We start from the raw sequence: 27,612 nt of genomic DNA on the forward strand, positions 1-27,612 counted from the left end.
TCGAAGTTTTCAGGCCTTTACTAGCACCTACGTATATGAACGTATTCAGATATTTGTTGGGGATTGTCATGGCACGAGAAGCACTAATCGCGCCACTCTGTTATTCACTGAATCCTTCGATCGGTTGAACATCGATTTGGATGTTCTGAACGAAACTTGTCATAGACGAGTCAGTAAGAGATATCCATTCGATCGCATCTTTGTCTAGACTTTACCACCAGCGTTAGATCCACTATCATAGAATGAAGGGTTTTGCTCATTTCTCACTCAACTAGTTCGTATAAACATTTCTTAAGCTAGATAATTCACCAATATTACTTTACTCGAACCGAGCACGTACCTAGCAGGTCGGGCGTCAAGTGATGGATGAGTTGTACGGGAACCGAGGATAGGCGCCAACTTACAGGCGGTATCAGCCTACCATCGTCTCCCAGGACCTGGCCTGTGGAGTCATTCATTCCCTGAAAGCTCAGGCTCGTACGGTGGCGGCGGTTCATGACAACACACTCACTGAAAGCGGGACGCATCTTTAATTGATCGTCCCTCAAACCACCCAATCCTTGCTCGTCGCGTCACTTGTTTGTCTGCCATCGAAGTCCAATTTTAGGTCTGGCACTCGGTTTGAATTAGCTGCATATTGACTACTGTCTGTACCTATTTTGTTTCCTTCTTTGCATTGCTCTGCTCTGCACCGCTCTTTCTGTTTTGTCTTGTCTTGTCTTGTTTCTTATTTAGCTGAGACATGGCCCGAAGTGATGGATGATCTTCTCTGCAAGACTCTTTCATGGCTCTCTTCAACTTGATTCTCCCTTGAACATCTTTATATAATCGCCATATCCTCCAATTTGACCAATTCAACTGCTGCCACCTCCGCTGTTGCCGCCGCTACGATTCATTCATTCCCCACGATCGACCGACCGAACCCACGATATCAGCAGACCACCGTTCTGTTCCCTCTTGGGCATGGAACCTTAATGACGACATACTTTCACCAAAGACTCCGATAATACCTCCATCATGGCCGCCGGTACGAACAACCTCTAACTAACTTAGCTTCAACTCCACTGCGAGCTCTTCAATCCAACAACTATATCCATCACTACGTTACTCAAATGACTAACCTTCCTTGCGCAGTACGCATCTGCGTCTGCGGTGATGAAAGCACCGGCAAATCGAGCCTCATCGCTTCTCTCGTAAAAGATCAATTTGTCAACAACAAAATTCAACCCGTCCTTCCTCAAATCACTATTCCTCCTAGTATTGGCACTCCCGAGAATGTCTCAACAACTATCGTCGATACCTCAGCTCGCCCGCAAGACCGAACTACATTGCGCAAAGAGATCCGAAAGTGCAATGTCATCCTTCTCGTCTATGCCGATCATTACAGCTACGAAAGAGTAGCACTGTTCTGGATGCCATATTTCCGATCCCTCGGCGTCAACGTTCCCGTCGTCTTATGCGCCAACAAATCCGATCTGGCTGGTCAGGGTACCACACCCCAGGTAGTCGAGGAGGAATTATTACCTGTGATGGCTGAATTCCGCGAAATCGATTCTTGCATCCGTACCAGCGCTCGAGACCATCGAAACGTGAACGAAGTCTTTTTCCTTTGCCAAAAAGCTGTAACTCATCCAATTGCCCCTCTATTTGACTACAAGGAGGGGCATCTCAAGCCTCTGTGCGTCGATGCTCTGAGGCGCATATTCTATCTTTGCGACAAGGACCAGGACGGGTATCTCAATGAACAAGAAATGAGAGACTTCCAGGCACGTTGCTTCGATAAGCCTTTGACAGCGGACGATCTAGACAACATCAAACTCAGCATCTCGAAATCGTTGCCCACGTCCGATTTAGAAAAAGGCATTGACCTGCCAGGGTTCCTGCAATTAAACAAGCTTTATGCTGAGAAGGGACGCCATGAGACTATCTGGATCATCCTTCGAAAATATCACTACACCGATAGTCTAAGTCTCGAAGACAAATTTATCCGACCCAAGTTCGATGTTCCAGAGTATTCATCGGCCGAGTTGAGTCCTGCTGGTTATAGGTTCTTCGTGGATCTCTTCTTGCTGTTTGACAAGGACAATGATGGTGGTCTTAATGATCAAGAGCTGGAGGCTCTGTTTGCCCCAGCTCCAGGGCTTCCCAGTTCCTGGACCGACTCATCGTTCCCCTCCTCGACCGTAAGAAATGAAGCTGGACATGTCACTTTACAGGGTTGGCTGGCTCAGTGGAGTATGACAACTTTTATCGAACCCAAGACAACTATTGAATACCTTGCATATCTTGGGTTTGAGCCTCCGAATCCCAAAGATCCCATCACCGCGGCGCTCAAGATAACCAAGCCTCGTAAGAGAAGAAGACGTCCTGGTCGAGTTGAGCGTAACGTGGTGCTCTGTTACGTTCTTGGTGCATCAGGAGCAGGCAAATCCGCTCTCCTCGACTCATTCCTCAACCGGCCGTTTGATGGTCTTTACCATCCGACTATCAAGCCACGCCGCGCTGTCAACAGCGTCGAGCTGCCTGGCGGAAAGCAAGTGTATCTCATTCTGGAAGAGCTTGGAGAGCTGGAGCCCGCAATTCTTGACAACCCGGCCAAACTGGATGCTTGCGATCTTATTTGCTACGCCTATGACTCGTCTGACCCCGACTCGTTCTCGCATATTGTTGATCTGCGGAATAAATACACACATCTTGATGAGCTCCCCTCGATTTATACTGCTCTCAAGGCCGATAAAGACAAGACCAACCAACGCTGCGAGCTTCAGCCAGACCAATATACTGCCTCACTCAACATGAGCCTGCCGTTACATGTGAGTGTCACCTGGGGTAGCATCAGTGAGCTTTTTGTAGCTTTTGCAGATGCCGCTACGAATCCTAGTATCGCTTTCCCCAGGAGCAATGAGGAGGGGCCTGATCGAACAAGTTTGTACATTGCGTTGGGCGCCACGGCCTGCGCAGGAGTTGCTGCTTTGACGATTTGGCGGCGGGCGACGAATGCTCTTTAATCAGTGTCACAGTTACATAAATATTCACCGGGTCTTGGTGAGTTTGGAAAAGGAGTTCGTTACTTGGGAAGAGGACTGTCATTGCATGGGAAGGAGTTGAAACTCGCCAATCAGAAAGAAACATGATACCCAGCTCCATTGAAAACACATTATCACATAGATATATAATCAACAAACATTGTCTTTTCTTATTTTGATCGACTTGCCCCAGGGATAGTGGCGTCGTTTCTCTTATATGACCCAAACTCCTTAACACCAAGCCCATAGTACCACCCCCAATGTCTTATATCGGTACAGAAATTGTTAGACCTTGTAGAAGCAGAAACCGACATAGAAACTAGCAGCTTCCATCTCTTCATCGGATACCAGAAGAGGGCCTCCACCACGCTCCCGTACGCCCATGCGCTCACTCAGGGGACCTAGGTCGCGGTCATCCTTCTCCGCCTCCCAGATTTCAGGAAAGGTGCGGTGAAACTGCAACTCAAGGTTGTAGTCCTCGGCGAGGGCACGGAAGGCCTCCCACGGTACGACGTACTCAGGCACCTCCTCCACGGCTTCGTCTAGAAAGAAGTTATATTTCCAGCCGAAGGCAGGTCGAAAGACACCATCATCAGGTGTTTTCCCAGGGAAGCGCACGCGGTAAATCGAGTTACCCCATTCAGCCGTCGGTTCTTCCTCGCCCTCTTCCAGCTCACCATCCTCTGGCTCTGTTTGTTGCGGTGTTGTTGAGCCATCGCCGTTCTTCTCTTCGCTTTGCTTGGCTGCGCGCTTGGCAGCAGCCTCCTCGTTGAATTTGCGGACTCGCTCGCCCAGAACATCAGAATTAGGGATGCAGCCGATGAAACGTCCTCCTTTCTTGAGTGCTCCAGCGACATTGCGGAGCATGTTGCGCGCGTTCTTCTCCGACTCGAAAGCATAATGCATAGAGAACATCATGCTAACAACGTCGAAGCCTCGGCGATTCATGGGCGAAGGGTCGAAGCCGACTTGTTGGATGATGTCGAGGTTCTCAATAGACTCGCCGAAACAATCTTTGACATGGAAACGAGCGTCAAATAAGCGCGGTGGCGGTCGTCGGTGTCCACCTCGCCCGCCTCGTCCGCCACGGCTACCCAATGTACGGTAGCGGTCGCGAGCTTGCTCAATACTCACGTCAGCAGGATCGAGTCCAACGTAAAGCTGAATTGGCTGAGGAGCCTGTTGCCATTTGTTGAGATCGCCGCCCTTTCCACATCCCATATCCAGTACAAGCAAGTCCTTGCCGCTGGAGCGCCCAGCTTCGCGCGAACCAGGGGTGTGGTCTTCATCAGGTGAATAACGCTGAATGATGCAGCTCTTGATCCAATTATTGAAAACACGAAGTCCTTTGATCTTGCTGTCTCTTGTTCTCCAGTCGCGACCACGCTCTGGTACGTTATTGTAGTGTTGTCTCACGAGATCACTGTTGTTTCGGATCCTCTCCTGTTCAGCTTCGGCGGCTTCTTCAGCAGCAGCTTCGCGTTCTCGCTCGAGCTGGCGCTGTCGAATAGCTTCACGCTCGGCCTCTGAGATACGCGCACGCGCACCGGGGCGCTTCAGCTTTCGAGGTTGTTCTGATGGCGAGAGGGCGCGCCGCTTTGCTGGCTGAAGTGACTTGGCGTTGTATGGCTGGGGTAGATCATCTTGAGGTTCGTCGTTGGCAGGGCGTTTGCGGTGGTTTCGCTCGTCACCGTCGACGCGATCCGAGTCTCTGCCCATTTCAGACAGATTCACCCGCAAAATTCGTGATATATGTGTCGATTGATGTTGCAATGGTGCATGCGACGTTGGAGGTTGAATAGTTACTGGATTTGAAAGGGAAATGGATATGATGCACATTCTGTATCTAATCTCAGCGTTGCAGTGGTGCAAGGGCGCTTGGACCATGCAGTGCAGTTGCAGTATGCCTACCCTGCACCTCTTGATTTTCTACTGTTCAGACTTGATGAAATGATAAAGCACTCTGTGTCTACAGTGCTATCACTCTTTTGTATCACAGTCAATGCAGTGTTGTAGTGATGATTCTAGGAAGGGCATCTGATACGATTATTTAGTCGTTACACATATATGTACTGTGCCGTGGCTGACGTCCTTCTGCATGGCATATATTGGTATTGGACTGGCAGGCGAAGCAAATCAACAGCGGCCCAGGTATGGCTGATTCGACGAAAGCAGAAAGTAAAAGTTCACTAGGAACGTACTATATATGGTATGGCATATGTCAGGTTAAGGCAGTAGAGCAAAGGATAATATCTCACCGAGGAACTAGACAATTTGGCAGTATTATCTATGTAGGGACATTGACTACCAGGCTACTGCTAACCAATGCTAGATACAGTAATGAATTGATGAATCATTGAAGACTTACCAGTGTTCTCTATACCACTAGCTATCCCAAACACTAGGTAAGGCTGAAGAACGACTTGAAAATTGTAACTGTGCAACTCAATTTACCTTTGACTGCATGATCTTGTTAAAGTTGAGCTGAGTGCTCGGGGTACGTACCGATCTATCAGTGCGTGTCCCGCTGGAGCCTTGCAGCACAAAGCCGCCTAGACCACCCCACTGTCGCCTCGCCATCCAATCCAATTGTCATTGGATTGCTGTACCTGCTCAACACCAAGCTCTACCGACCTATCTCTGAGCTTCTCTCATCATCCGTCCGCCAAACCATAACAACATCAACAACAGCCAACACCAAATAACGTCATCATCCCCGAGTTCCAGACACCTACCGATATCGCACTCTGCGCATAAAACAATCACACACACTCGACGACAGCGACCGCCGCCATCATGGGTTCCGACCCCCAGTACGCGAAGTGGCCATTGCTGCCTCTTTCGCAGCACGTTTTTACCCTCACAAACGGTTATGCCACTAAAAATGCGCAACAAGCTGCTGTAAAGGCTCTCCAAGATGCTATCGCCCAGGATAAGATGGCTCCTTTCTACCGATATCTGGCCCATCCACTCGACGGCGTCCTCAACACCCTTGGCGAGGGCGGCTCTTCCGCTCCTGGACGACCTCTCAGCAGAAAGTCCAGTCTCGTTGGAATGATTGCTACTAAGCCTGCTGCTACCATTATCAGTCTTCCCTGGGACGAGGGCCTTTACAACCAGCTGAAGGACGACAACGATCGGGAGCTGCAAGAGTTCCAGAAAGAGGAGGATGACGCTGTTGAACAAGCTGGTGATACTGAGGTCATGGCTGCCCAGGGGAAGCGAGCTGAGTTCTGGGCTCGTGTAGGAGACAAGGCATGTTTGATCTTACTTAGAACTTCGAGTTCTAGCAACAAATTGACTTCAATCGCTAACACTCACCAAGGACAAGGCAATTGCCGCCTACGAGAGCCTCTCCGAAAAGACGGGTATCCTCGGTACCAAGATCGACCTCGTCCTCGCCATAATACGCATGGGCCTCTTCTATGGCGACAAGCCCCTTGTCAAGAAGCACGTCGAACGCGCCAAGTCCCTCGTCGAATCAGGCGGTGACTGGGACCGCCGCAACCGTCTCAAGGCCTACGAGGGTCTGCACCTACTCACCCTTCGCTCCTACAACCTCGCTGCGCCTCTACTGCTCGACTCTCTCTCCACCTTCACCAGTTACGAACTCTGCACCTATTCCAACCTCGTCGTGTACTCCGTTCTTGCTGGTTCAGTATCCCTCAAGCGAGTCGATTTCAAGTCCAAGGTTGTAGACGCACCGGAGATCAAGGCTATTCTGGGCGATGGCGAGGACAAGCTTCTTGCTCTCAGTGGTGCCCTCAGTGCTGGCCCGGGTGCTGATGACACTACTGGTGCGAAGGCTCCCAAGACTGCCACCGCTGCTGTCAACCTGACCACGCTGGGTACCAGCACGGAGCAACCCGAGGCTGAGTTGGCCATTGACTTTAGCCCTCTAGCGCTGCTCGTTAGTAGCTTGTACAACGGAAACTATAAGACCTTCTTCAAGTCTCTCGCTGAGGTCGAGGAGCAGTTCCTCAACCAGGATCGCTACCTTCATGAGCACAAGAACTGGTTTATTCGGGAGATGCGACTTCGCGCCTATCAGCAGCTTCTTCAAAGCTACAGAGTTGTTGGTCTGGAGAGCATGGCCAATGACTTCGGAGTCACTGTTGACTTCCTCGATCGGTATGTCATACGTTACACAATCTCATGAGTGAGCACAGCCTGACAGATTCTTTTCTAGTGACCTCGCCCGCTTCATCGCTGCTGGACGTATCCCCTGCACCATCGATCGCGTGACAGGCAAGGGTGTTATCGAGACAAACCGCCCCGATGACAAGAACAAGCAGTATCAGGATGTTGTGCGACAGGGTGATCAGCTCATCACAAAACTACAAAAGTACGGCCAGGCTGTGCGACTGAGGGGTAGTGAGAGGGCATAAATGAGACGATTGATAGATGAGGAAGCTGGTGCTTGGCTTTGTCATGCCGTAGTGGGGGATAAAGCGAAGAGACAGAATAAGCCTATGCCTTGACCTATTTACTTGACTGTACAGATATGATATGTTATGGATTAGACAAGCCATTGCGGTAACAGATTGGCTGGGCCCCGGTGAGGAGAGCCAGAAAAATGGGCTGATCTAATATTGCCCCCCTTCCACACCGAGGTGACGACTGCGGAGTTAGCTGCATGTGCTGGATGATATGATGTTAATAAGCATACAACTAACAATCGATTTACCCCAGTCTTGTTCTCCTGTACCTGCGCATGCAGGCAAGGGTCAGAATCGAAAGATCAACAGCACATCTCTACCCCGGATTTGTCTGTTATGTTCCGGTAGACTCACAGTTTTGAGGTGGGACACGCCATCTTGACATACAATAAAAATGCTAGATTGGTGAACTTCTGTCTATCCAATACCTAATAAGGCGCTAAACTATGCAAAATGATTTCATGTTGATAATCCTGATTTCTCTCTTTCTCCTCCGCACGCCACATCGTCGCTCCGTGCCGAACCTTCGGCCCCGGACCGCCCCGCTACAAGTTCGGCTTCGCGACAGGCGTAGCGGGGTTCGACTCACGATGATAATACTGCCTAACTGCGACTGTTGCTTCATCGGTATTTCTCGAGGAACTCCTTGTGGAACTTGACGATGCTGCCAACCCACTCGGTGCCGGGTGCGAGGAAGGTTGTTCTGAAGTGCAGGGTACCCTCTTTTTGACCAAAGCCTGAGCCGGGAACGACACAGATACCAGTGGCCTCAAGAAGGCGCATGCAATAGAACTCATCGGGGCTTCGGCCCTCTGCCTTGGCGGCTTCGGCGGCCTTCTCGGGAAGGTTGATGGTAGGGAAGAGATACATAGAACCTTGGGGTTCGGCGCACTCAACACCCTCCATCTGAGAGAAAGCCTTGTGAAGAGCGGTAGCACGCTCTTGAAGACCGGTGAAGATGCCGTCGTACTCCTTCTTGTAAAGCTCGTGTGAAGGCTCGCCCGGCTTGGGAGGGTTGACCATCAACTCGACGATGCACTGACCAATAACAGGGGCGCAGAGCATGATGGAAATGAACTTGTAGATGTTGGCCTCGACCTCGGCATCGAAGTTGACAAGCTCAAAGTAACCTCCGCGGTGACCACACTCACCAACCATGCCCTTGGAGACACTGTGAAGAGAGGCGAGCTCGAGGCCGTCAAACTTGCCGGGGTTCTCCTTCTCAAGGGTGCGGAGGACAGCCTTGAAACTGTGGAACTTGCCGACAAAGACATTTGTCTGGTAGACCTCGTCGGCCATAACAACTAGGTTCTCCTTGTTGGCGAACTCAAGGACAGCGCGAATGTCCTCCTCGGGAAGAGAGGCACCGGTGGGGTTACCGGGGTTTATAATGACAATGCATCGAACGTCAATGCCGTCAGCCTTGGCCTTTTCGTATGAGGCACGGATGGTATCGACGTCGGTACCCCAGTTCTTATGCTCGTCCAAGAGGTAAGGAACAGCGGTGGCGTCCAAGAGGGATAGAGTAGCAGTGTAGAGAGGGTACTGAGGAATTGGAATAAGGATGCCGGTTTTAGGAGAGGCGCAGATGACGTTGAGAAGGGTGTTGACACCAGAGGAGGCACCGGCGGACAGGTAGATGTGATCGGGATCTGCAGGGAAACCATCACGACCTGAGACAAGTTAGTAACACAGCAGAAACAGATGCGGCGGCAGAACCCACGCTCAATAAACTGGGCGATGCTATCGCGGATAGCAGGAACACCAGTGCTAGCACTGTAGGCGCCAACGGAGCCGATCTTGCTCAGGAGGAACTTGGCGCGCTCGATAACATCGGTCTTGTAACCAAAGTGCTTGGTGAGGGCCTCTTCGTTCTGAAGAAGTAGAGGGTTCTCGAGAAGACTGGCGACCTGGCGGAAGAAGGTGATAGGCTTCTGGTCGAGCTGCTGAGGGTTGCCAATGTTTGCAGAAATAACCTGTTTGAAGGGAAGATCGCCGGTATCGCCCTTTGCGATCTTGGCTCGGTATTCCTCAGACTTGACAGCAAGTTCACCACGAACGGCGTACTTGGCAGCGACGACTCGCTGGTTGATGTTCTCTGAAGTCAATCTCATTTTGGCAGGATAAGTAGAGAAGAACGAGGTTGAGGAAAAAGAAGTCGAGGTATAAGGATAAAGGTGACGATGGTAGTGGGGAGTAGTAGTAGAAGCAGAACTTTTTGGCGGGGTGCAAGTCGATGTGAGTAAGGGTCGCGGGGTAGATGTGGCAGTAATATATTTACTCCAAGCGCAAGTACGGGGGCCAACTTTATAGTCTGTGTAGATACCAAAAAAGTCGAACGAGTTAGCAATTGAATCATACAATATTTATAAACCAAGTCAAGCAAATTGTCAGTGCTTTGTAGGCCTGAGTTTTGCGTCAAGGGGAGAGAGTAAGGTGAGGTGAGGTGAGGTAGGTATCAGACAAGGATGAGATAGATACCGGGGTAAGAGAAAGGAAGGAGGAGGAAGAAGAAGAAGCATACAATGGGGGGGTATTACACCAGAACAACACTACTAGGTATTGTCGGTGTAAGAGGGTATCGTGAACTAAGTAAAGATCAAGAAAGAATAACTCGACTGAGTCAGAGAGAGAGAGGGTAGAGCCTGATACAAATAGACAAGGCAGACAAGACAAGAAAAAGACTCGGCTTAGAACTAATGTCTAATAGAAACCCCCTTGTAGACAAAAGCATGCAGGCATGGGAGGCAGGTAGCAGATGGATGTTACTAAAACAAAGCAGAGAAAAGAAAAGAAAAGACCAAAACCCTTCACTAACTAATCCACTCTCACCCACTCACACAACACACATCGCCATCGCCATCGTAACCTTGGCCGTAGCGCAATCCACGTCTGGGGACGGATGGAGACCCGGAGTGGATGCAGATTGTACTCTAGACAAACACCTCAAGTAAGATCAAATCATGGGGTCCCCAAAATCAGCGCATTTTGCTTGTGATTGCATGACTTGAGCGCGTTGTCCACGACGAGGAAGACAAATTGAATGGCTTCAACTCAATCCGATTAACGGACGACATCCGGGGCGCTTTGGGGGAGAGCGTGGAGAGAGCGTGGGTGACATGGAGACAAGCAAGGGTGCTCCAATTGGACATTGGGGTTGATTGATTTTCGAGGCCCGGAGCCGGGACCCCGGAAGGGCACAGACTCAGACTCAGACTCAGACTCACACAGACGCAACTGGCGCCGATTTTGGTTTCTGCACATGACCATGACTGAAATTCATGATATCTTCTCTTCCGGTCTCCGGGCACTTTGTCCGAAGCCATCGGAAGGCCCCGAATATTGATAACAAAAAGAACTACACAGCAGCAGAATAGGTACTCGGTGGCCCGAGACCAGCCGGACTCTATCTCGGCTTTCGCTCTCAAGTATCAGAGGAGAAAAAAAGGCGGTTGAAAATGGGCATGATAAAACGTAATAGGTTGAAACAGAACATGGATAACAAGGTGCAGGGGTAATGACAGTGCAGCTGCACAAAAGCCATGAGAGAGAATTATAAGAGATCTAATCGAACGTAGTGCCTTGCGCCAAATCTCTCGGCTGCCTCTCTTTGCCTTGTCTCCTAGATCATCTTCCAAGAGCATCTCGCTCCCGCTTCACTGGGACCGGACCGGCCCTGCAGACTGGGGCGCAGATGTATATAAAACAAAAAACACGCAATTGGTTGAGACGATAAAGAAAACCCAGAGAAATCTTCCATAGAAGTTCTCAGAAAAACGTACCTGAGGTAGCGGGGCGCAGGGTGCTCGCACATCGTTGACCAGACTCGTTGACCTCGGGACTAGCAGCCAACCTCGAAGATGTTAAAGGCGGCTGACATCGCAGCGTCTGGCCGAAGCGGACCGATGCCACGGGATTTCGACGGGCTAGCATTAGATGTTGACGCCAGGAAATAATAATCTGTGGTATCTTGTCCCAGCCGGAGCTGTGGAGGCGTGGAGCTTTGATGCGGAACGAAACAAGGGTGCTAGCCGCTGAGACGGTAGTTGAGAGAACTGCCGTTCAAAATATAAGTACGTGCAAGAAGAAAAATAATAGTGTGCTCAAGGCTTAGAAGGTTGGAAAGCCAGAGACTGATTGTGAAGCGAAAGTTACTCTGTTGTCTGGCCAGATAAGCTACTCACTACCTTGAGCTAGGAGATATAAGATCGGGTCAAAAAGCTATCACCTCGCAGCTATTATCGATAGGTCTCGCTTATTCCCGTAGCGGGTAATTCGTGACTGGGAGCTCTAGGGCGCAGATATATCTGGGAGTCACCGCAGATCCGATGCCGCAATTGTGATTGTTGACGAGAAATAGAGAGAACAGAGTAAAACAATGTGTTGAAGTCAAAGAGGGGTAAGGGCCAAGATTGCGATGGTCACGCTTGGGCGATCAAAAGCACATTGGATAACCTTTGTGCAATATTTAAGTACCTTTGAGATTCTTGGTATGAGTAAGTTCTGGCTTTTTATACCGCTTGTTGAGGTTGTCCCTCGAAGAATTTGCCCGATATCGTGGTTGGTAACATTTTGTGCAAGGGTTAAATAATCGAAGCCACCGGTCTCGGATAAGTAATCTTCTCAGAACTAAACGGACCCTTTCCCCAAATGTCTTGGTTGTGTAGTGACACCATGCATCATTCAGGCATGTCGCGATAACTGAGCTTGCGTGGGAAGACAGCTAATACAGTAATGTCAGGATAAGGTGCAACAACTCGAACGTACAGCTTTTCATTGGCCAACCAGACTTTTGAATCAAGCTCTCGGTGAGTGCTACAGCACTCCGACTCACCGAGAAGATTAGTGGGGCTAGAGATGATAGTGACCTTTACGGCGCTACGTTTTGCCGACACCCGCCCAACATCGCCAGTATCCGTAAATTCTCTACTATCACGGCGACTGACGTACAGCAAGATCAAGCTATCTGATCCACGTCAATTAAAATGGCAAAGAAGGGTAGGCACATATCTTTACGATGACTCAATCAGGCTGTGGCTGACTTTATTCTCTTATAGCCAAGGCTCGCCTGGTGCATGCGCGCCTCGTCTCCATGGCCATGACTGGCTTCTTCTATACCTTCAAGCGTCCCAGAACCGCACCCATGATGAGCATGTTAAAATACGATCCCATCGGTACGGCATCATACACCGAAAACACCTGGATCCATTAGCTAATTATGTCAATGGTAGTGCGTAAGAAGGTGCTGTTCCTCGAGACGAAAAAGAGGAAATGAAAGCCGCCCAACCTCGTTCGATCATACCTTATTCGATACAATATCCCAACAATCGAGTTTCTTGCCTGAGCTAGACCTGACTCTTCAACTGCAAGCCACGACGTACGCGCCATGTAACACTACACTAAAGAGCATCACTGGAGTTTTGGGCATCAGGATCCTCCCTCTTCGAAATGCGACTATACATGTACAACATAGACCACAATATTGTCCTTATGATATGGCTGCATTCGTAAGCCACTGAATTTAACGACTAGAGTATCATATTGCCGTGCCGTCCCTGTGCGCGAGCTCTGTCTAGGTATTCAGATACAAATGATAAGGTGCAAATTGCTGTTCCACCCACCATTCACACATTGTCTTCTTCAGATCGCCAGATGCCCATAATTGTCCCACAATGTTGTGCCTTCAAATTTTGTAAGGCCTCCGGCTACTCATGCTCCCCAAGAATTGATAGGTATAGTGATTGGCGAAACCGTGCAGTCCCCAGGCCCATGACATTACTACATCATGACTATCACCGCCAGTCTTTTCGTTTTTAAGCATATTAGTTAGACTGCTTCGAGTACATCTTTCGCATCACATGGCGTGTTCGAAGCAATAGAGGCCTGTCTGTACTCTCGGGTTGCGAGGCGACTGGCGCTTCTTCCGTCTTGACTCGTTTGATGGGAGAGGCGATATCCTCTTCCTGGTCCACAAGAGAGATACTGTGCTTTCCCCCCATACTACCGTCATTCTTGCCACTTGGAAGAATTTCTTTGGCAAAATCCTCCATAGTAGGGAAGTCCCAGCCGGGACGTGCAGGCTTTGGCTGAATTAGACCCGAACGAATCTGTTCAACCATCTCCGGGTTGCTACAGACTGTAGTCGAATTGGCTTTAGCCATTACAGGCCTGTTGTGTTGACTATGGTTTGCAGGTGGTCTGACAGTTTCGGTTTCGTGCGTCGAGGCAGTCGAGAGCCGTAGGATAGATCGAGGATTGGAGCCTCCTCGGCGCCTCGCTTGCTCTTGTGTTACCGAGGGCGCAGGCGCCGGTGAAGATGCTTCCAATGCCGGGCTGGCCACGACGACTTTGCGACGATATCTTTCTCCCTGACAATGCAAATCAAGTGTAGTGAGGTCACTTAGACTGGCTGACCCCTTCGTGTCAGTACTCTTCGCTTGAACCCAGGCGATAGACTCTTCCGAACGTTGCTCGTCAAAGTAAGCTGACTGCGTTCCAGTCTCGTTCTGCCGTGGTGTGTCGGTGCCGGCAGGTTGCGACGTGACACCTAGTTGCTCATTGACCCAATGCCGTTCTTTGCTTAGGTACAAAGCGGTAGACTGCATCACCTGGTTGAGATCAACCATTTTGTTGAATGTTGTGTTTAGACTTTCGACCCGAGGAACCTGCTCGGTCATGCCTTCTAGCTGACTCTTCAAAGCATCGATTGCTTTGAGATCCCGGAGTTGTCTCTGGAATAGTTCTCCATTCACACCCGAATCGCCCTCCAGAGTGGCGAGCTGTTTTTGTAGATCGTGGGTTTTCTTACGTTCTTCAGCCAGCGTCTCACGCAACAACTGAGATTCTGGGCCACTTGATGACAAGCCTTCGAGTTGCGTCTTGACTTGTTGAAGATGTGCCTCTACTGTGGCATGTATGGTTTCAGACTTGGAAATGTCTTTCTCCGAAGCAACCCTTTCCTCTTCAAGCTTCTTCGTAAGTGTAGTTTTGATCTCACAAATGGTTGCCTGCAAATATTCTTTGACCTGTTCGTCGTTCTCATGCATGGAAGTTTTCATGAGATCGAGCTTCTTAGACCATTCTTGAGAGATCTGGTGCAGAGTTTCCTCTAGACCCCCGATCTTTGATCCACGGTCTTGAAGCTGTTTCGCTACCTCATTGCCAAGATGAGTTTGGAGACCTTCTTGCCAAACTGAATGGCCAGTAGCAAGTCTGGCTAAGTTTTTATTTGTTTCGTCGCAGGTCTTCTGGGTCGCGAGAGTTTTGGCAGAAATGTCGTCTAGATGCTCAGTAAGAGCTTGGCGTGTTTTCTCATGCCACTGCTGACCTTTCGATTGAGTCTCCTGCTGATCGGATATGTTGTGATGCAGCTTCTCGAAGTGCCCCTGGATGGTGTCCTGAAGGCATGCGGCTGACTGTTTTGCATCGGTTTGAGACGAGATAATCTTCTGTATCTCAGACATCAACCTGGAAGCTCGATTAGTGCATGAAAGAAATGAAACGAGACATAAGAAACACATACCGGGAGATAATGTTAGTTTCTAACCTATCCGCCATCATCTTAACCTCCTCATTCGTCAGTTGACCCTCGCTGCGCGACTCCAAATGATTGTTCATCAGCTCGAGTCTGCACATTGGTTAATAAGATCCATTTAGGAGATATGTTGACCTACTTCTCTAAAAGGGTGTCTGTTAGCCTTCCCTGTTTCTCACTCCACTCATTGTACTTCTCGTTGCTTTCCTTTAGTGAGGACAGATCAGAACGGAATGTTTTCACCTCATTCAGCAAGCTTGATTCTGTTTTCAGACGGGTTTGAAGTTCAATCGCTGCATCCCTTTCACGATTTATTTCCTTCTGCTGATTCTCAAGCTTCAATTGCAGCTCCGAAATTGTGTAGTTTTCTAAGCAATACAGTTAGTCTCTGGTTGTGATACAACAGAATCGGGGATGCTACGTTTCTGTGCTTCTTGCTCCGACTCGGATCGATACTTTTCGATGCAAGATTTGAGTTCTTCGCGCTTCTTTTGACTTGCCTCCAGTGCTAACTCAACTGCTTTCGCTTCGTTCTCGCGCCTGTCTCTCTCCTTTTGCAGCTCATCGCTCGCTTCTTTGTGAAGACTACGAACCCGTGAAAAGAGATCTTGCTGTTCTTTAATAGCTTCATTAAGCTTTGCTCGGTTTTTGCGATACTTTTCATGAGTAGCTGCCTCGTGATCTCGAGATTTGACTAGATCTGAGCGCAGAGACTCAATCTCACCCTGTAATCTTTGGGTTTCCTTTTCCGCCAGAGACCCTTCTTCTTGTAACTTGTCAAGGCGACTCTTCGAATCTCCAATCGCGGAATCTTTTTCCGATATGAGTTGCACCGACTTGTCTAAAGCCTTCTTGGCGTGCTGCAACTTATCCTCAAGAAGTGTAATCTCTTGAAGGGCCTCCTGACGCTCAGCTTCAGCGATCTGTATGCACTCATTCCAGTATTCAGCCACGTTCTGCATTGCAATCTTCTTTCGGTCAGGCTCGGACCTTGGTCGAGGATGGACTCTCCGTTTAGCAGAGCGTTTTCTGGAGATATTGCTGGCCCTGGAAGCCGGACGATCATTGTTTCTGTCGGATGCTCTATAATATTTAGATGTCGATGGGGGCTGAGCCGGCCAGTGGCTACGGGATGCACGATTTCGAGACTTTGTAGTGGTCATGGGAGTCTGGGGAACAGGGGTCTCCAGCTCACCACAAACACTGGAAGAGGGCGCATGATGCGAGACTCGGTCAACACGCGTAATATGTGGAAGGGGAAGTTTTAGGTCTTCTAATCGGCGCCCTAGACTTGAGTTTGAGCGGGAATGAATATTGAACCTCACGATTCGTAACTTACCACGGTCTTTGATGTGAGGTGGAGAAATCTTCGTCTTTTTTTCCACCTGTTGAGAAACTCGATCTTTGGTAACCTCTTTACCGAAGCGAGAAGCATTAAAGATCGATCCATTTTCTGTCGGAGGTGGTGCGTTTATATTAGAAGCTTCCGATATGTTTTCATGAGAGAGCTCGGAGCTATCGATATAGATGACTGATGCTCCACCAGGGCTTTCTCGTGTGGGAGGTTTCTCCAATGGAATTACGGAGCGACTCGAAGAACTATCCGACAGACCAGTGAGGTCTTCATGGTAAAATTGAGAGGAACTCTCAGAGGGAAGTTTGCCCCCTGTTAGACCAAGCTCAGGGAGATCTAAGGGCGCTGCAGGCCTAAGGATCTGGATAGGCGCGTGTAGCGGACTGGGTGGAGAGTGTTCAGCAGGAATGTTTGTTGGCGTAGGGAAGAATTGGGAAGTATCAGCTGCTTGAGGCTGTTCAGGTTTGGGTCTCCGCGAGAACTGTCCAGGGCGAGGTGGTTTCTTTTCGGCAAAGCAGAACCCTTCGGCCATTGTTGATGTCGAAACCTCCTCTCTTGGTACCGAGAATCTCCTGGGATGAAGTTGATTCAAAAGTGTGTCAGGAGCGGCCTGAGAGTCCGGGATGGCCGAACCGAGTTTGTCGAAATTTCTTTCATCTTCAACATGCCCAAAGGAGCTCAGGCTGCTGCCTTTAATGAAAGGTTCTCTGGGTCTCGGGTCTGGTGAGACGGCCATCGGACGACTGAGTAGCTGATAGGCCAGCTAGACCTCAAGGCTTACAAAAAGAAACTTGTGTTACGTTGCAATGGGAAAAGGGTATCGACGACTGTGGGTGAATGGGTGATGTGAAGAAGTTGTTAAAATGACAATCTAAGTTGGCAGAGGAGCTGCGAGACATTCCCCGAGCCTTTTGCTTGTACCTTCCTTCTCCTCTCAAACGTCTCTCCCACGTAAGTATTGGAAGGCGTTTGTGATGCGGCTTCCAGTTTGGAGTTCCTGTCGAATTGTATGAAAGGTTTAGGGGAAGCTGCACCTGTCTGGATTGTGCAAGTAAGTGATAACTGCACATTGGCATTCTACCTCGTGGGGCCTGCCCCAGGCAGACTTCGAGCGGAATCAGGTAGGTATATCTGAAGAAGTTCGGAGCAGGAGGAATATTGGAAAGATTTCTTAAGGAGGTATCTAGTAGGCAGTAGCGAAGGTAATTCCTCACGTTCACTGATTCGAAACTGTTCCTGGCCGTGTTCCTTCTTCTGGTCCTTACCTAAGGTATTCAATTATCAGACTGATCATCAAAGTTTTAGATTTGAAGGCTCAACAAGAATTGAATCTACGACGTATATTGATACTCAAGAAAGGATGAAGGGTGAGTGAAATGGCAGATAAAGCTTGAGGGACAAACTGGTAAACCTCCTAGAAGGAAGTTCCTGTGATCATCGTCTGTCATCACTCGTGGCCCAACACCACCTCTCTAGTGTAACCAACCTCTTTGAACTGGATAAGTCAAACTTCTTATCTGGCTTCATTGATATGGCGAGTATTTGAGAGAGAATGACTGGTGTGTCTCTTACCAAGTTTCTTTCACCTTGATTAAGCTAGAAGTCGCATTTGGGAGATATTTTAGGCAATTTGTTAATGTGACCATAGGTGGTAGTGCATTAGACTGGCTTATAAGAGGCTAGAGTCATATACGATCTTCGGTTATTATACAAGCATCCAACATATAGCAAGTCGAGAGAAGGTGACGGTAAAGGAGGCCTCGTTTTTTATCACACAGTATGGTTGTATCTCTAAGCAGCGTCATGAATCTATTTCAAATGCTAACCCCTGGCGCTTACACCGGAACCAAGATGGTGCAACATCGCATCGCCAAGTTTTTCGCTTAAGAGCAAAATCTAGAAAGGAGGTAATCTCGAGTTCAGCGTCTTCTTGCCAAGACCAATCTCTAACGCTGTCAAAACCATGACAACGGCTGCAGGTCAACTTACACGATAAGCATATCAAGAACCAACAACGACCCCTGGCGCTTCGCTTTAGAAATGGACGCCAACAATGCATGGGCCACCGCTAGTTGATCATTCTCAACCGCCGTTATCACCGGCCCAACATCACTGAGTGAAACGAATCTCCAACATCCACATGCACTACGACTTAATTCCCAGACTAAGGCTTCGCAGAACCAATCCGGCGGCTCATCACTGTGAAAAATATGAAAATATTCCCTTGCGCACAATAACGGCCCTGCATTAATCACCCTTTGGCGCGTGACGAAGTACAGGTATCGAGGTCGATGAAGTCCGGATCTGAAGTCTTATTGGCTGGACCCCTGTTTGAGGCTTCGCCGCTCAGCGCTTCGAGCTGGACTGTCACCAATCATAGACATGCGTGCTACTATATCGCGGTTCCTGCTGCTGTGCTCGAGTCTCGGCCCCGTGATGGAAACCCAATGATGATTCGTCTTGAATACTCGGGAGTTGAGAGCCAAGTCGGTATCAAGGGTGCTAGGATCTGAGTACTACGCTTGTGGGGGATGAAGAACCAAAGATTTACAGATGTATATACAAGTGGCTGCCCTCGTCAAAGAGGCGGTATTTTTGAGAAAATTCTAGCCCTTTCACCTTAATTACATGGTATTTTTTACCGATTCATATTTCTTAGGTTCTGTGAACCTTGTTGTGCAGCTTCTCAAGCAGCCGTATTCATACATCAACTTACACAAACTGAAAGACAATGTCTTCAACAAGTAACCCTTTTCCTCTGGCATCGGAGAGCTATGATGACAGCGCTCCAAGTGCCGACTCTGGTACTGAAGCTGGTGCTGCTGGCGACAGTTCAGGCAACTCCGTTTCTATCTCTCAAGGCGGCATGATTGCTATCATCGTTGTCGTTGTTGTCGTCAGCTTAATCGGTAGTATGTATCTCCCTACTACTAATCGTTTACATGCACTGACATTGTTATAGTATCCACAGCCGCTCTCTTCTTCACGGCAAAGAGGCGTGAATGGACAATGAGAGAGACAATCAGGAAGTCTGCCCGCAAGGTTGTTACAGCTCTCACACCGCGGAGAACAGAGTTCCCGTCATCAGTCAAAGACGGGCCTGTTCCATCTCATCGTAATCGTACACGGATTGTTGATGATGATGTCCCTCCGACACCGAGAATTCGACCTGAAGATCTTGAAAAGGGTCTAGCTCAAGCTAAGGCAAAGCGTAAGGAGAAGAAGTGGTCAAGGAAGTGAAGAGCAGCAGCAGAAGGAGGTTCTCACTATGGTGTACAACTGGCGGTCACGGTGGCAGGAGTGGTCATGGAAGTTGTCAGCCACGTATCTGATGGTTGTGGTCTCAAATTGGTGTTTCCAACGGACAGGATCCGGGTATCATCCATGTATAAATAGTAACCATCCACGCATGGGCTGTCTCATCTTTACTCCACGAACTGAGCATTAACGCCTTTGCTATTTTGATAATAAAACCCAAGCGCCTGTTTTATCCTTCTTAGATCCGTCTAAACGTGTTGCCACTGGCGCTACGTCGAGCAGCTCCAGTTCGCTTATCCCGGGGTTCGGCGGGCAGCTCCTCCTCTCTCTTCTTTTGCTTTCTCCTTGACTCTGGAATGAATGACACTTGGCGCTCACCAACAACCTCGCCCCGGGCCTGGTGAGTGCGCCCCGACTTCTGCTGTCTCGAGCCAAGCGCCGTGTCCTTGACAGCTCGTCCCTGGTTGCTGGTTGACGACACACGCATGACAACCTCTTCGTCCTTGGACTTTTGCCTTGGTGCTGTGACCACTGTCTTGTCCATATCCTCATCGCTGGACGCATCATCGTCAGAATCCTTGCCCTGATAACGGGCCGGTGCCTTCGGATCGGCCTGCTGTCCCACCACAGTGCTTGGGTTGAGAGCACGGAACTCTCCAGTGGTCTCATCCACCTGGAAGGCTTCATCCTCGAACATCTTGCTGAAACGAGAATCGCCAAGAACACCAACATTGGTGTCAACCTCGTCTCTGTTCTCCTGCTTCTTAAGAATCTTGTCCACCATCTTCTGGTTGACCTTGACCTTCTTAGTACCTCTGATTCTGCTTGCGCGTTCCTTCTCGACCTTATCCTTGATACGCTTCGTCCTCTCCTCTTCCCAGACATATGGGTTGGCAATCAACCTAGCCTGCTCGTACAGCTTGGAGGCCACAAAGTATCCGTGCATGTAAGGTCGGAGCAGGTTGGTCTTTCCAACCAGGTGGGACAAGCTCAGCTGTTTCAATTCGGGTAGTGTCAAGAACTTGTAGTTGTCGTATGTTTCGGTGTGCACCTCTTCCGCCATTTCTTCGACCATGTTGTCCAAGAATGAGCACCATTTAGGAGCAGGACCAAGTTGGGGAACAAAGAATGCGTGTTGTTGCTTGCCTTCGTTGGCTGTCATGATCATACCAGTATTCTTGCACCATGCGACGTCGTTGATATCCACGATAGGTTCCACAGACGTCCAAGGGTCTCCCGTCTCTTCATCCCACAGCTTGATGATGCGCTTATCTGCTGACAGAATCTTCTTTTCTTGTGATGCCGTTGTCATATGCATGAGCTTGTGCACAGGGAAACCATATCCTTGATCCTTCTTCATGAGGGGCACGGGTCGTCGTAGATCAAAAATTTGCATCATGCCACTCGAAGCGCCCGTAACAATAGAAAGGCCTGAAGGGCTGAAGTCCAATGCGGTAACTTCACCTTCGTGGCCTCCTAGTAAGGCGACCCTGGACTTGGATCGGGGGTCCCAAAACTCAACTGTCCCTATTGAAGTTCCGAAAGCGAGCAAGTTGTGAGTATTCTCTGCGATGGCAGCCGTGTTGACGCTACCAACCCCAATACCTCCTTGTAAACCGCCCCCAGTAAGTTCATCATCGCCACCAACATCAACCTGATATGACTTCATGAAGCGTCCCAGCTCAAGGTTCAGGCGGAACACCTCGCCCTTGCCATCGCTATCCAAGCCGACCGCTGGTACAAGAGCCTCGGTAGATTGCCGGTCGTAGACAAGAGCTCGGCCATATCTGGGAAGACGGACTTCGTAATGGCAGCCCATGGGAGTGTGGAATTCGAGGCGGCGATCGGTTTGAAGGTGAAGAGATTTAGAGTAATCGGATGACAGGAGCTCGAATGAGTGGTTGAGGGAGTTGGTATGACGAGCGAAAGACAGCGACAGCTGGGGCAAGTTATGAACATGAATCTGCGGCTTGTATGTGCCTGTGCTCATGATCCAGTCACCATCCTCACTGACCCGGATACAATTACTTGCCTCCTCGAATTCGAAATCTTGCAGAAGCTCGACACGATTCTGGTATTCGGCATCGTCCTTCAAACTTCGCTTTCTGCGTCGCGCAAGCCAGTCGGGCAGAGGTCGGGCAGAAGATGCTCCCGAAATTGTGTATACGGGAACGGTTCCCGGATTTGAAAGCTTCATGGTGGCGGCGTTCCAGTAAAACCGCACGAATGAAACTTGGTTGTCGTATTGAGAGGAACAATGCAAGTTTTGCGATTCACCAGCTGATGCGACTTCGACTTGGAAAAAAATCAAGGTGAAGAAAAACAATGCCCCACTATCCTCGGTGAGCTCGGTGACTCGCGGTAAGGACCCATAATCCAAGGTAAGTACCTCATGGAGAAGGAAAAAGGCATATAATCTAACTGTTTCTTTATAAGTGTTATTACAAAACACTCTGGCTATCAAAAGCTGCACAATAAGATAGACCATATACTATAATGATTTATGGTACTGTTTGCATCAAGTTATAGACTTCATAAACGTCAAGATTCCAAGGACCAACTCTACTATTGCTGATCTTTTCTTCCGCTAGCCTAATACGTTCCTATTCAGTCCCTTGAAATTGGTCTCTAGTTAGGCCCCTGTTAAACCCGGCCAACAAACCGCTTGATTGTCCCCAATTAAGTACTCCCCATCCCAGCTGAGGCCCTTGCTCTTCCGCCTCCACTGAATTTCCACCTCCGTCAACGCCTAGTTTGTCGCGACAGACATCATCAAATGTCGAACTGACCCAGATCATCGTCATATCGTTCCTTTTTGTCCAGATAATACAACATAAAGTTAATGATTTAGCTGTTACTTCGTTTACCACTATTTCGAAAGATTCACCTTACCGACCGAGCCATTTTAGCTCTCCGTGGCGCCATCCCCGAGCTGCGACTTGGCATAAGTGTCTGGCTGGTTGAGATGGAGTCAGGGGAGTCAACTGTCCCTACCAGTACCATCCAGACAACCATATCTCGACAATATCTGTGTTAACCCAAGGCACGACTACCAAGAAGAAGCAACGCGAAGTTTCGGGCCCTTTAGGCTTGTGCCTCGCCGTCGTTCCTTAGGCCGCACTTACGGTTGCGACTTCGGGACGGCGAGGAAGTTGTCGCAATGGAGACCAGTGAATATGAGACGAATACCTTGTCGATAGTATGTTTAAGTTACCGTTATAGTTCTAACTTTCCTCTAAAGCTTTTCTTTATCTAACTTTGAACTCTTCAGAACAACATCGCGTCGATAGCTTTTCGCATCTACGAGCCTCCTCCCGACCAATCGCATGGCTTCCAATCATCCGCTCTCGAGATTCAAAGTTCTCTTCGCGACCAAGGAAAGCTTGTTTCGTATGACGCCGACCGAGTAGGAATATGGATCTTCCAAATCGTCAGCAAAGATGGGACGAGCAAGGTCGTCAGTTCTGCCCCAGGATCTAGCCTGGAAGCTTCCGGCTATACATTAGGGATGGTCGAGGAGGGTACCCTTGAGCCTGTAGCTTTGCAAAAGAGCCGCATTCCGGGCAACACAACTCAAAATGCCCCAAATAACACAGCGTCGACCGCATCTCCCGCTGAGGCAAATAATCGCAACCCTTTGATCTCACCGACTCAGGTCGCTGGGGGGGGTTTGCCAGAAGGAGGGTCTCAATCTTCAGCTCAGGCTACCGACATGAGGCCGACGCAGCCAGTGCCAAAGATTATCTACGAACAGTTCATAGTCGCAGTCCTTTCCTCGATAGCATTTGCTTTCTGTAGTCGGTCTATGGCTATTCCTCTGAACTACAGGACAATGTTGATTCCACCTCTGCAAGCCGATACGAATGAACACGAAAGGGGCCCATTGCAAGCCGATCCTGTCGTTGGCACACTCAAGACATATCTCACTACTACAGGCTCTCTCGTTGTCAGTTTTAGTTTCTCTCACTGCAAGAACCTGGCGACAGTTGAAGATGTTCTCGCAGGTGATTCGTCTTCGCCAAGTAGCTCCGTGCTGGCTGCACCTTATGGAGTTTTTGCAACAAAACAGAATTTTGCCAACGGGGATGGCTCGGATCGAAGTCTAGCACAGACACCAAATACGCAAGCTTTGAGTGTGAGAAGTGTTCCCGATACAAACGATTCGCAATGGAAGCATTCATGTCTCAAAGCACTCGAGTATTGTGGGCTTAACCCATCTCACTTCAAGGCGAGCCCCTGGGTTAACCTTCTCATTTCTAAGCCAACTTCGCAGGATGCAGACGGAGAATCTAGGCCATCACGGGCGAGAGTTCCCTGGCCAGGATCGCTCTGCTTTCGAAAGAAGCCAATGGAGGTGTCAACGACTCACCGTGTTGGCGACACTATGCTCAGTGGCCACGAGGAATGCCATGATCCTTTGGGGGATGCTCGTGGATGGTTCGTCGGTGCGACTGAAAGGGAAGAGAGAATCTCTAAACGCAGAGCTGAGCGAGTGTATGCTGTCCCTAGAGAAGTTAATGGTGCGAACCCCCTAGCTCAAAATCTCAATGGGCAGTCTCCTTTGACCATGAGGCGACCTAGCACCGCTGCCGCTGGTGTCATGTATCCAACACCCCCCGACGCAATCCAACAGCACATCGGCGTTACCCCTTCCTTAGATGGAGCGATCTCAAGTCCTAATAACCCGCCCCCAACCCTTGCAGTTGTTGATGCTGATATCACGATGCCGACAGCGACACCGATGGCTGATGCTGAGAATGACGCCTGGGGAGGCCATCACGAACAAAAGAGAGAACGAAGCGACAGCAACATTATAGGTGATTCTGACGATGTAATGAACGACTTGGGTGAGGATGTGTTCGGGGATCACGATGTGACAGAGGATGACTTTAATTTCTTTGATGGACCTGACGCCAACGATCTGGACATCGATATGCCTGATTTGCAACCAGTTCCTACTGCACCTGCGCCGCAGATAATGCCTCCGCCGGTGGTATCGCATCCGGAGCCTCACAAAGCCATAGAGCCGCAACCTGAGGTCAAACCAAAACCAAAGCCAAAGCCAAAGACTAATGATTCTGTCTTTGCTAAGCCAGAACTGAAGCATGCCAGGAGCTCACTCAATGATGGGCTTAATCACAGGATCAAAGCTGAGCGATCAGATACTGCCAAGCGAGGGTCCAGTCCATTTGACCCTGCTACTGTATTCAAGCGAGTACGGGCCTCGTTGTCCAGCCCTACCAAGGATGATTTTGCTGTTCAGCCACCTCGGAGAAAAAGTAGTGTTTTTGAGAAGGTCGAGTTTGACCCTAAGATTCCCCTGATTAACAAAAAGTATGAACATGGTGGTGCCTTCGACTTTCCAAAGGACCAGAGGAATGGAGAATCGAGGCCGAGTGCCCATAATCTTTCTAGAGACGAGTATCTCGAAGGGCAAGGAAAGTTAAAGCAGACATCCAAATCACTTCTTGGAAACTCCCTCATCAGAAGTTTGACTGGCATTGACGCATCTACCACTCATGCAAGCCCCCAGAGACTGAACGGGCATGATTGGATCTCTGAAGAAAGTGATATCGAGTCAGATGGAGATGATATAAGTTCGGTTTCTGGTGGTCCAGTTTCTCCCGTTAAGTCCAGTGTCAAACGAGCCGTCGTGGATGATGATGCTCTTTCACAAGCTACGACTTCTAGAGAGACAGAGCTGTTAGATGACGCCACTGATGAGCAACTTGCGATCGAGCTCCCAAAACTATCCAAAACAGAATCGCCAGAAATGCTGCTACACCGTTTCTTTCTGGACCCAGAGCCACTTAACGTGGACGTAGGCCTTTCCAACCATGATTTTGTTGAGATTGCGCAGATCATCACCGAACAGGCTGCTACCGGTCGACTTGAAATTGGCAACGAGCATAGGGCTGAGTCATCTGTCTCCCTTGTGACTATGAGGAGTCATGAGCTCAGTATCGCCCGGAATTCCCTACAACTTCTTCACGATGTCATTCCCTCGAATTTGGGTAGCGCCACAACTGTGCGGCTGAAGGGACTGCTGGAAATCCAAGACCTCCCGCTTGTGGGACAACCGAGTCGTCTCCAGCCCAGACCGATTCCAGGCAGAGATCCCAACGCTGAGCAACTGCGCGCAAACAATCTATACCAGATTCCTGTACCTCATCTGGAATTGCGCAGATCAGAAACGAAACTCTCAGTACTTCCATCATCAATGTCTTTCTGGGAAGGTCTCGGGCTCTCGCCTTCGTGGGGGACAAAGGATATCTCCGCTCTTTGTATCTTTCCAGGCTGGAAGGGGATGGCAGACCATGTTGAAAGTTTTCTGGGCCGCTTGAAGAGTGTATACGAATCCTTGAAACTTGGTACTCTCAACAACCTGCCATTATCTGGAGACTGGGACGATGGCGTCTTGCCTTATGAGGTTGATAGGATCTCGACTTCACCTGACGCAACTGTGACTGGTCATGGCTCCGCTTTTGTGGAAAGCATGGAAGTGCTCCGAAGCTCTCTATCAGAGCTGAAGTCCAAAGATAAGAATCTGGTTATTTATTTTGTTTACTCGCCAGATAACCCGGCTTCCATTATCGAGGCCTGTACGGCTTTCTACCGCTGCTTCGATGAGTACAGCGACCTCCTGGCAGCTCGTCGAGAGTCTCCACAGAACGAGCTGGTGCTGCAGCTTGTTTCATCAGACATGATCTCTTCAACAACATCGCTAGTCGTCCCGACTCCCGCGGAAATGATCAAGCTCTGTATAGAGACGTATGACAGGTGCACCTTGTTTTTGGACGCCGAATTTGGTGGTCCTACACCTGCACCAGCAGTCATGCTCGAACAGCCTCCACCTCGGATGATTGACTTCAAGCTTACGACGTCACCTTCTCAGTCCCTAATGCATGAGAATTCCTGTCTACATGTTGGATATGCTGAAAGTCTTGATGGCCGATGGATTACAGCTGCATGGACCGACAACCGCGGACAACGACAAGCGACCACGTCCTATTCAATCACTCGGAGCAGAACACCGGATCGTTCCGTCTCCCACCATAAGGCCGCCATCATCGCCGAGATTTGGGCGACGACATTGACCATGATATCAATCTGGAAAGTTCATTGGCGAGTGATCATCACCAAGTCTGGGCCAATGGACCAGAAAGAGGTGGAGTGGTGGCAAGCAGCCTCAACGCTAGACGACAAATATTCATTCACCATGATTCTCATGTCCGTCGATACCAACCCATCTCTGCAGCTGGTCCCGCCGCTCGTGAAGATTCCCCATGCGGCAACCTCGGCGTTCTACTCGACACCAGTATCCACGCCCCAGGCTAATATTGTTTCGCCGGAGCAAACGACGACGCCAGCAACGCCTATGCGTGATGCCAACACATTAGCTGCTACACCGACTGCTGAGGGTGCCGCAGAAGCAGACGCCGATTCCTTCCTGATTGATGCCACTGACCAGACATGGGGTGCCATCGTCGGACATCGACTCTGCAACTCTACTACGTTACTGGAAGTGAGGCCGGCACTTGCCAGTGGGTATTTGATTAAAAGAACAGGAATCAAGCTTGAAGACCCCCCAGTCGTGATGGAGGTCAATCTTGTTCACACAGAGGCTACGCCTAGGGCGTACGAGCCTCTTCTAAGAGAGATGTTGTGCTATTTCAGGGGTCTTGGAACCCTAGCCAGAGCACGAGGTGTTGTAGATCGCGAAATGGATGTTCGACCTTGGCATATTGCAGCGGCAGAGAAGGGCGTGCGGGCGCTGCATCTACTATTATGATGATACTGGCATTGGGTGGCGTCGTTGTTGGTAGTTGGCGTGTAGATTGTTGGTGTATGGCGTTTTTACTTTGTGGTGCATATTTACGATTTGATCAGGTAGTCATGATTCGAATACAGATTGGCCTTCTGTTGCCACCTTAGAAGCTCACTTCTCTGTTCATTGGGATGATCATTTAGCAGGCTGTCATACTAACGACAATTGAGCAG

General features: G+C 49.5%; 9 protein-coding genes across 9 annotated transcripts; 5 read left to right on the forward strand and 4 right to left on the reverse strand.

Annotated features, from left to right (window-relative positions):
* Window positions 1-1,017: 1,017 nt before the first annotated feature.
* BKA55DRAFT_535094 (EF hand associated-domain-containing protein) lies at window positions 1,018-3,008 on the forward strand (the record flags this gene model as incomplete). Its single annotated transcript, XM_046189667.1, has 3 exons — window positions 1,018-1,027; window positions 1,135-2,183; window positions 2,217-3,008. The coding sequence occupies 3 exons, from the start codon at window positions 1,018-1,020 to the stop codon at window positions 3,006-3,008; spliced, it is 1,851 nt and encodes a 616-aa protein (XP_046053881.1).
* A 178-nt stretch (window positions 3,009-3,186) lies between these two features.
* BKA55DRAFT_558004 (mRNA capping enzyme-domain-containing protein) lies at window positions 3,187-4,857 on the reverse strand. The gene has a single exon (XM_046191842.1). It carries the CDS (start codon window positions 4,743-4,745, stop codon window positions 3,312-3,314), a length of 1,434 nt encoding a protein of 477 aa, XP_046053882.1. The 5' UTR covers window positions 4,746-4,857; the 3' UTR covers window positions 3,187-3,311.
* A 734-nt stretch (window positions 4,858-5,591) lies between these two features.
* BKA55DRAFT_558007 (26S proteasome subunit RPN7-domain-containing protein) lies at window positions 5,592-7,845 on the forward strand. The gene is made up of 3 exons (XM_046191843.1): window positions 5,592-6,281; window positions 6,352-7,157; window positions 7,216-7,845. Exons 1-3 carry the CDS (start codon window positions 5,823-5,825, stop codon window positions 7,412-7,414), a joined length of 1,464 nt encoding a protein of 487 aa, XP_046053883.1. The 5' UTR covers window positions 5,592-5,822; the 3' UTR covers window positions 7,415-7,845.
* Window positions 7,846-8,086: 241 nt separating this feature from the next.
* On the reverse strand, window positions 8,087-9,579 carry BKA55DRAFT_501686 (pyridoxal phosphate-dependent transferase; the record flags this gene model as incomplete). Its single annotated transcript, XM_046186857.1, has 2 exons — window positions 8,087-9,138; window positions 9,189-9,579. 2 exons carry the CDS (start codon window positions 9,577-9,579, stop codon window positions 8,087-8,089), a joined length of 1,443 nt encoding a protein of 480 aa, XP_046053884.1.
* A 2,871-nt stretch (window positions 9,580-12,450) lies between these two features.
* On the forward strand, window positions 12,451-12,677 carry BKA55DRAFT_685628 (uncharacterized protein; the record flags this gene model as incomplete). Its single annotated transcript, XM_046198822.1, has 2 exons — window positions 12,451-12,463; window positions 12,523-12,677. The coding sequence occupies 2 exons, from the start codon at window positions 12,451-12,453 to the stop codon at window positions 12,675-12,677; spliced, it is 168 nt and encodes a 55-aa protein (XP_046053885.1).
* Window positions 12,678-18,135: 5,458 nt separating this feature from the next.
* Window positions 18,136-18,964, reverse strand: BKA55DRAFT_558014 (uncharacterized protein). The gene has a single exon (XM_046191844.1). The coding sequence runs from the start codon at window positions 18,410-18,412 to the stop codon at window positions 18,155-18,157; it is 258 nt and encodes an 85-aa protein (XP_046053886.1). The 5' UTR covers window positions 18,413-18,964; the 3' UTR covers window positions 18,136-18,154.
* A 120-nt stretch (window positions 18,965-19,084) lies between these two features.
* Window positions 19,085-19,593, forward strand: BKA55DRAFT_535099 (uncharacterized protein; the record flags this gene model as incomplete). The annotated part of the gene is made up of 2 exons (XM_046189668.1): window positions 19,085-19,265; window positions 19,316-19,593. 2 exons carry the CDS (start codon window positions 19,085-19,087, stop codon window positions 19,591-19,593), a joined length of 459 nt encoding a protein of 152 aa, XP_046053887.1.
* Window positions 19,594-19,849: 256 nt separating this feature from the next.
* BKA55DRAFT_502598 (WD40-repeat-containing domain protein) lies at window positions 19,850-21,808 on the reverse strand (the record flags this gene model as incomplete). Its single annotated transcript, XM_046186934.1, has 1 exon — window positions 19,850-21,808. The coding sequence occupies one exon, from the start codon at window positions 21,806-21,808 to the stop codon at window positions 19,850-19,852; it is 1,959 nt and encodes a 652-aa protein (XP_046053888.1).
* A 785-nt stretch (window positions 21,809-22,593) lies between these two features.
* Window positions 22,594-27,561, forward strand: BKA55DRAFT_238995 (mediator complex subunit 13 C-terminal-domain-containing protein). Its single transcript, XM_046185294.1, has 2 exons — window positions 22,594-22,810; window positions 22,883-27,561. The coding sequence occupies exons 1-2, from the start codon at window positions 22,772-22,774 to the stop codon at window positions 27,401-27,403; spliced, it is 4,560 nt and encodes a 1,519-aa protein (XP_046053889.1). The 5' UTR covers window positions 22,594-22,771; the 3' UTR covers window positions 27,404-27,561.
* The last annotated feature ends 51 nt before the right edge of the window (window positions 27,562-27,612 follow it).

Source organism: Fusarium redolens (genome assembly GCF_020744475.1).
Source record: "Fusarium redolens strain MPI-CAGE-AT-0023 chromosome Unknown BKA55scaffold_3, whole genome shotgun sequence".
In the NCBI taxonomy this organism is placed as follows: domain Eukaryota; kingdom Fungi; phylum Ascomycota; class Sordariomycetes; order Hypocreales; family Nectriaceae; genus Fusarium; species Fusarium redolens.

What these genes read in the sequence shown, in the direction of transcription:
- BKA55DRAFT_558004 (XM_046191842.1), bottom strand. Translation starts at nt 4,745, where the DNA reads ATGGGCAGAGACTCGGATCGCGTCGACGGTGACGAGCGAAACCACCGC.
- BKA55DRAFT_558007 (XM_046191843.1), top strand. Translation starts at nt 5,823, where the DNA reads ATGGGTTCCGACCCCCAGTACGCGAAGTGGCCATTGCTGCCTCTTTCG. An exon ending in GGGCTCGTGTAGGAGACAAG is followed by an intron (nt 6,282 to 6,351) that starts GCATGTTTGATC and finishes ACACTCACCAAG; the next exon opens with GACAAGGCAATTGCCGCCTA. An exon ending in ACTGTTGACTTCCTCGATCG is followed by an intron (nt 7,158 to 7,215) that starts GTATGTCATACG and finishes ATTCTTTTCTAG; the next exon opens with TGACCTCGCCCGCTTCATCG.
- BKA55DRAFT_558014 (XM_046191844.1), bottom strand. Translation starts at nt 18,412, where the DNA reads ATGCATTGTTGGCGTCCATTTCTAAAGCGAAGCGCCAGGGGTCGTTGT.
- BKA55DRAFT_238995 (XM_046185294.1), top strand. Translation starts at nt 22,772, where the DNA reads ATGGAGACCAGTGAATATGAGACGAATACCTTGTCGATA. An exon ending in AGACGAATACCTTGTCGATA is followed by an intron (nt 22,811 to 22,882) that starts GTATGTTTAAGT and finishes TGAACTCTTCAG; the next exon opens with AACAACATCGCGTCGATAGC.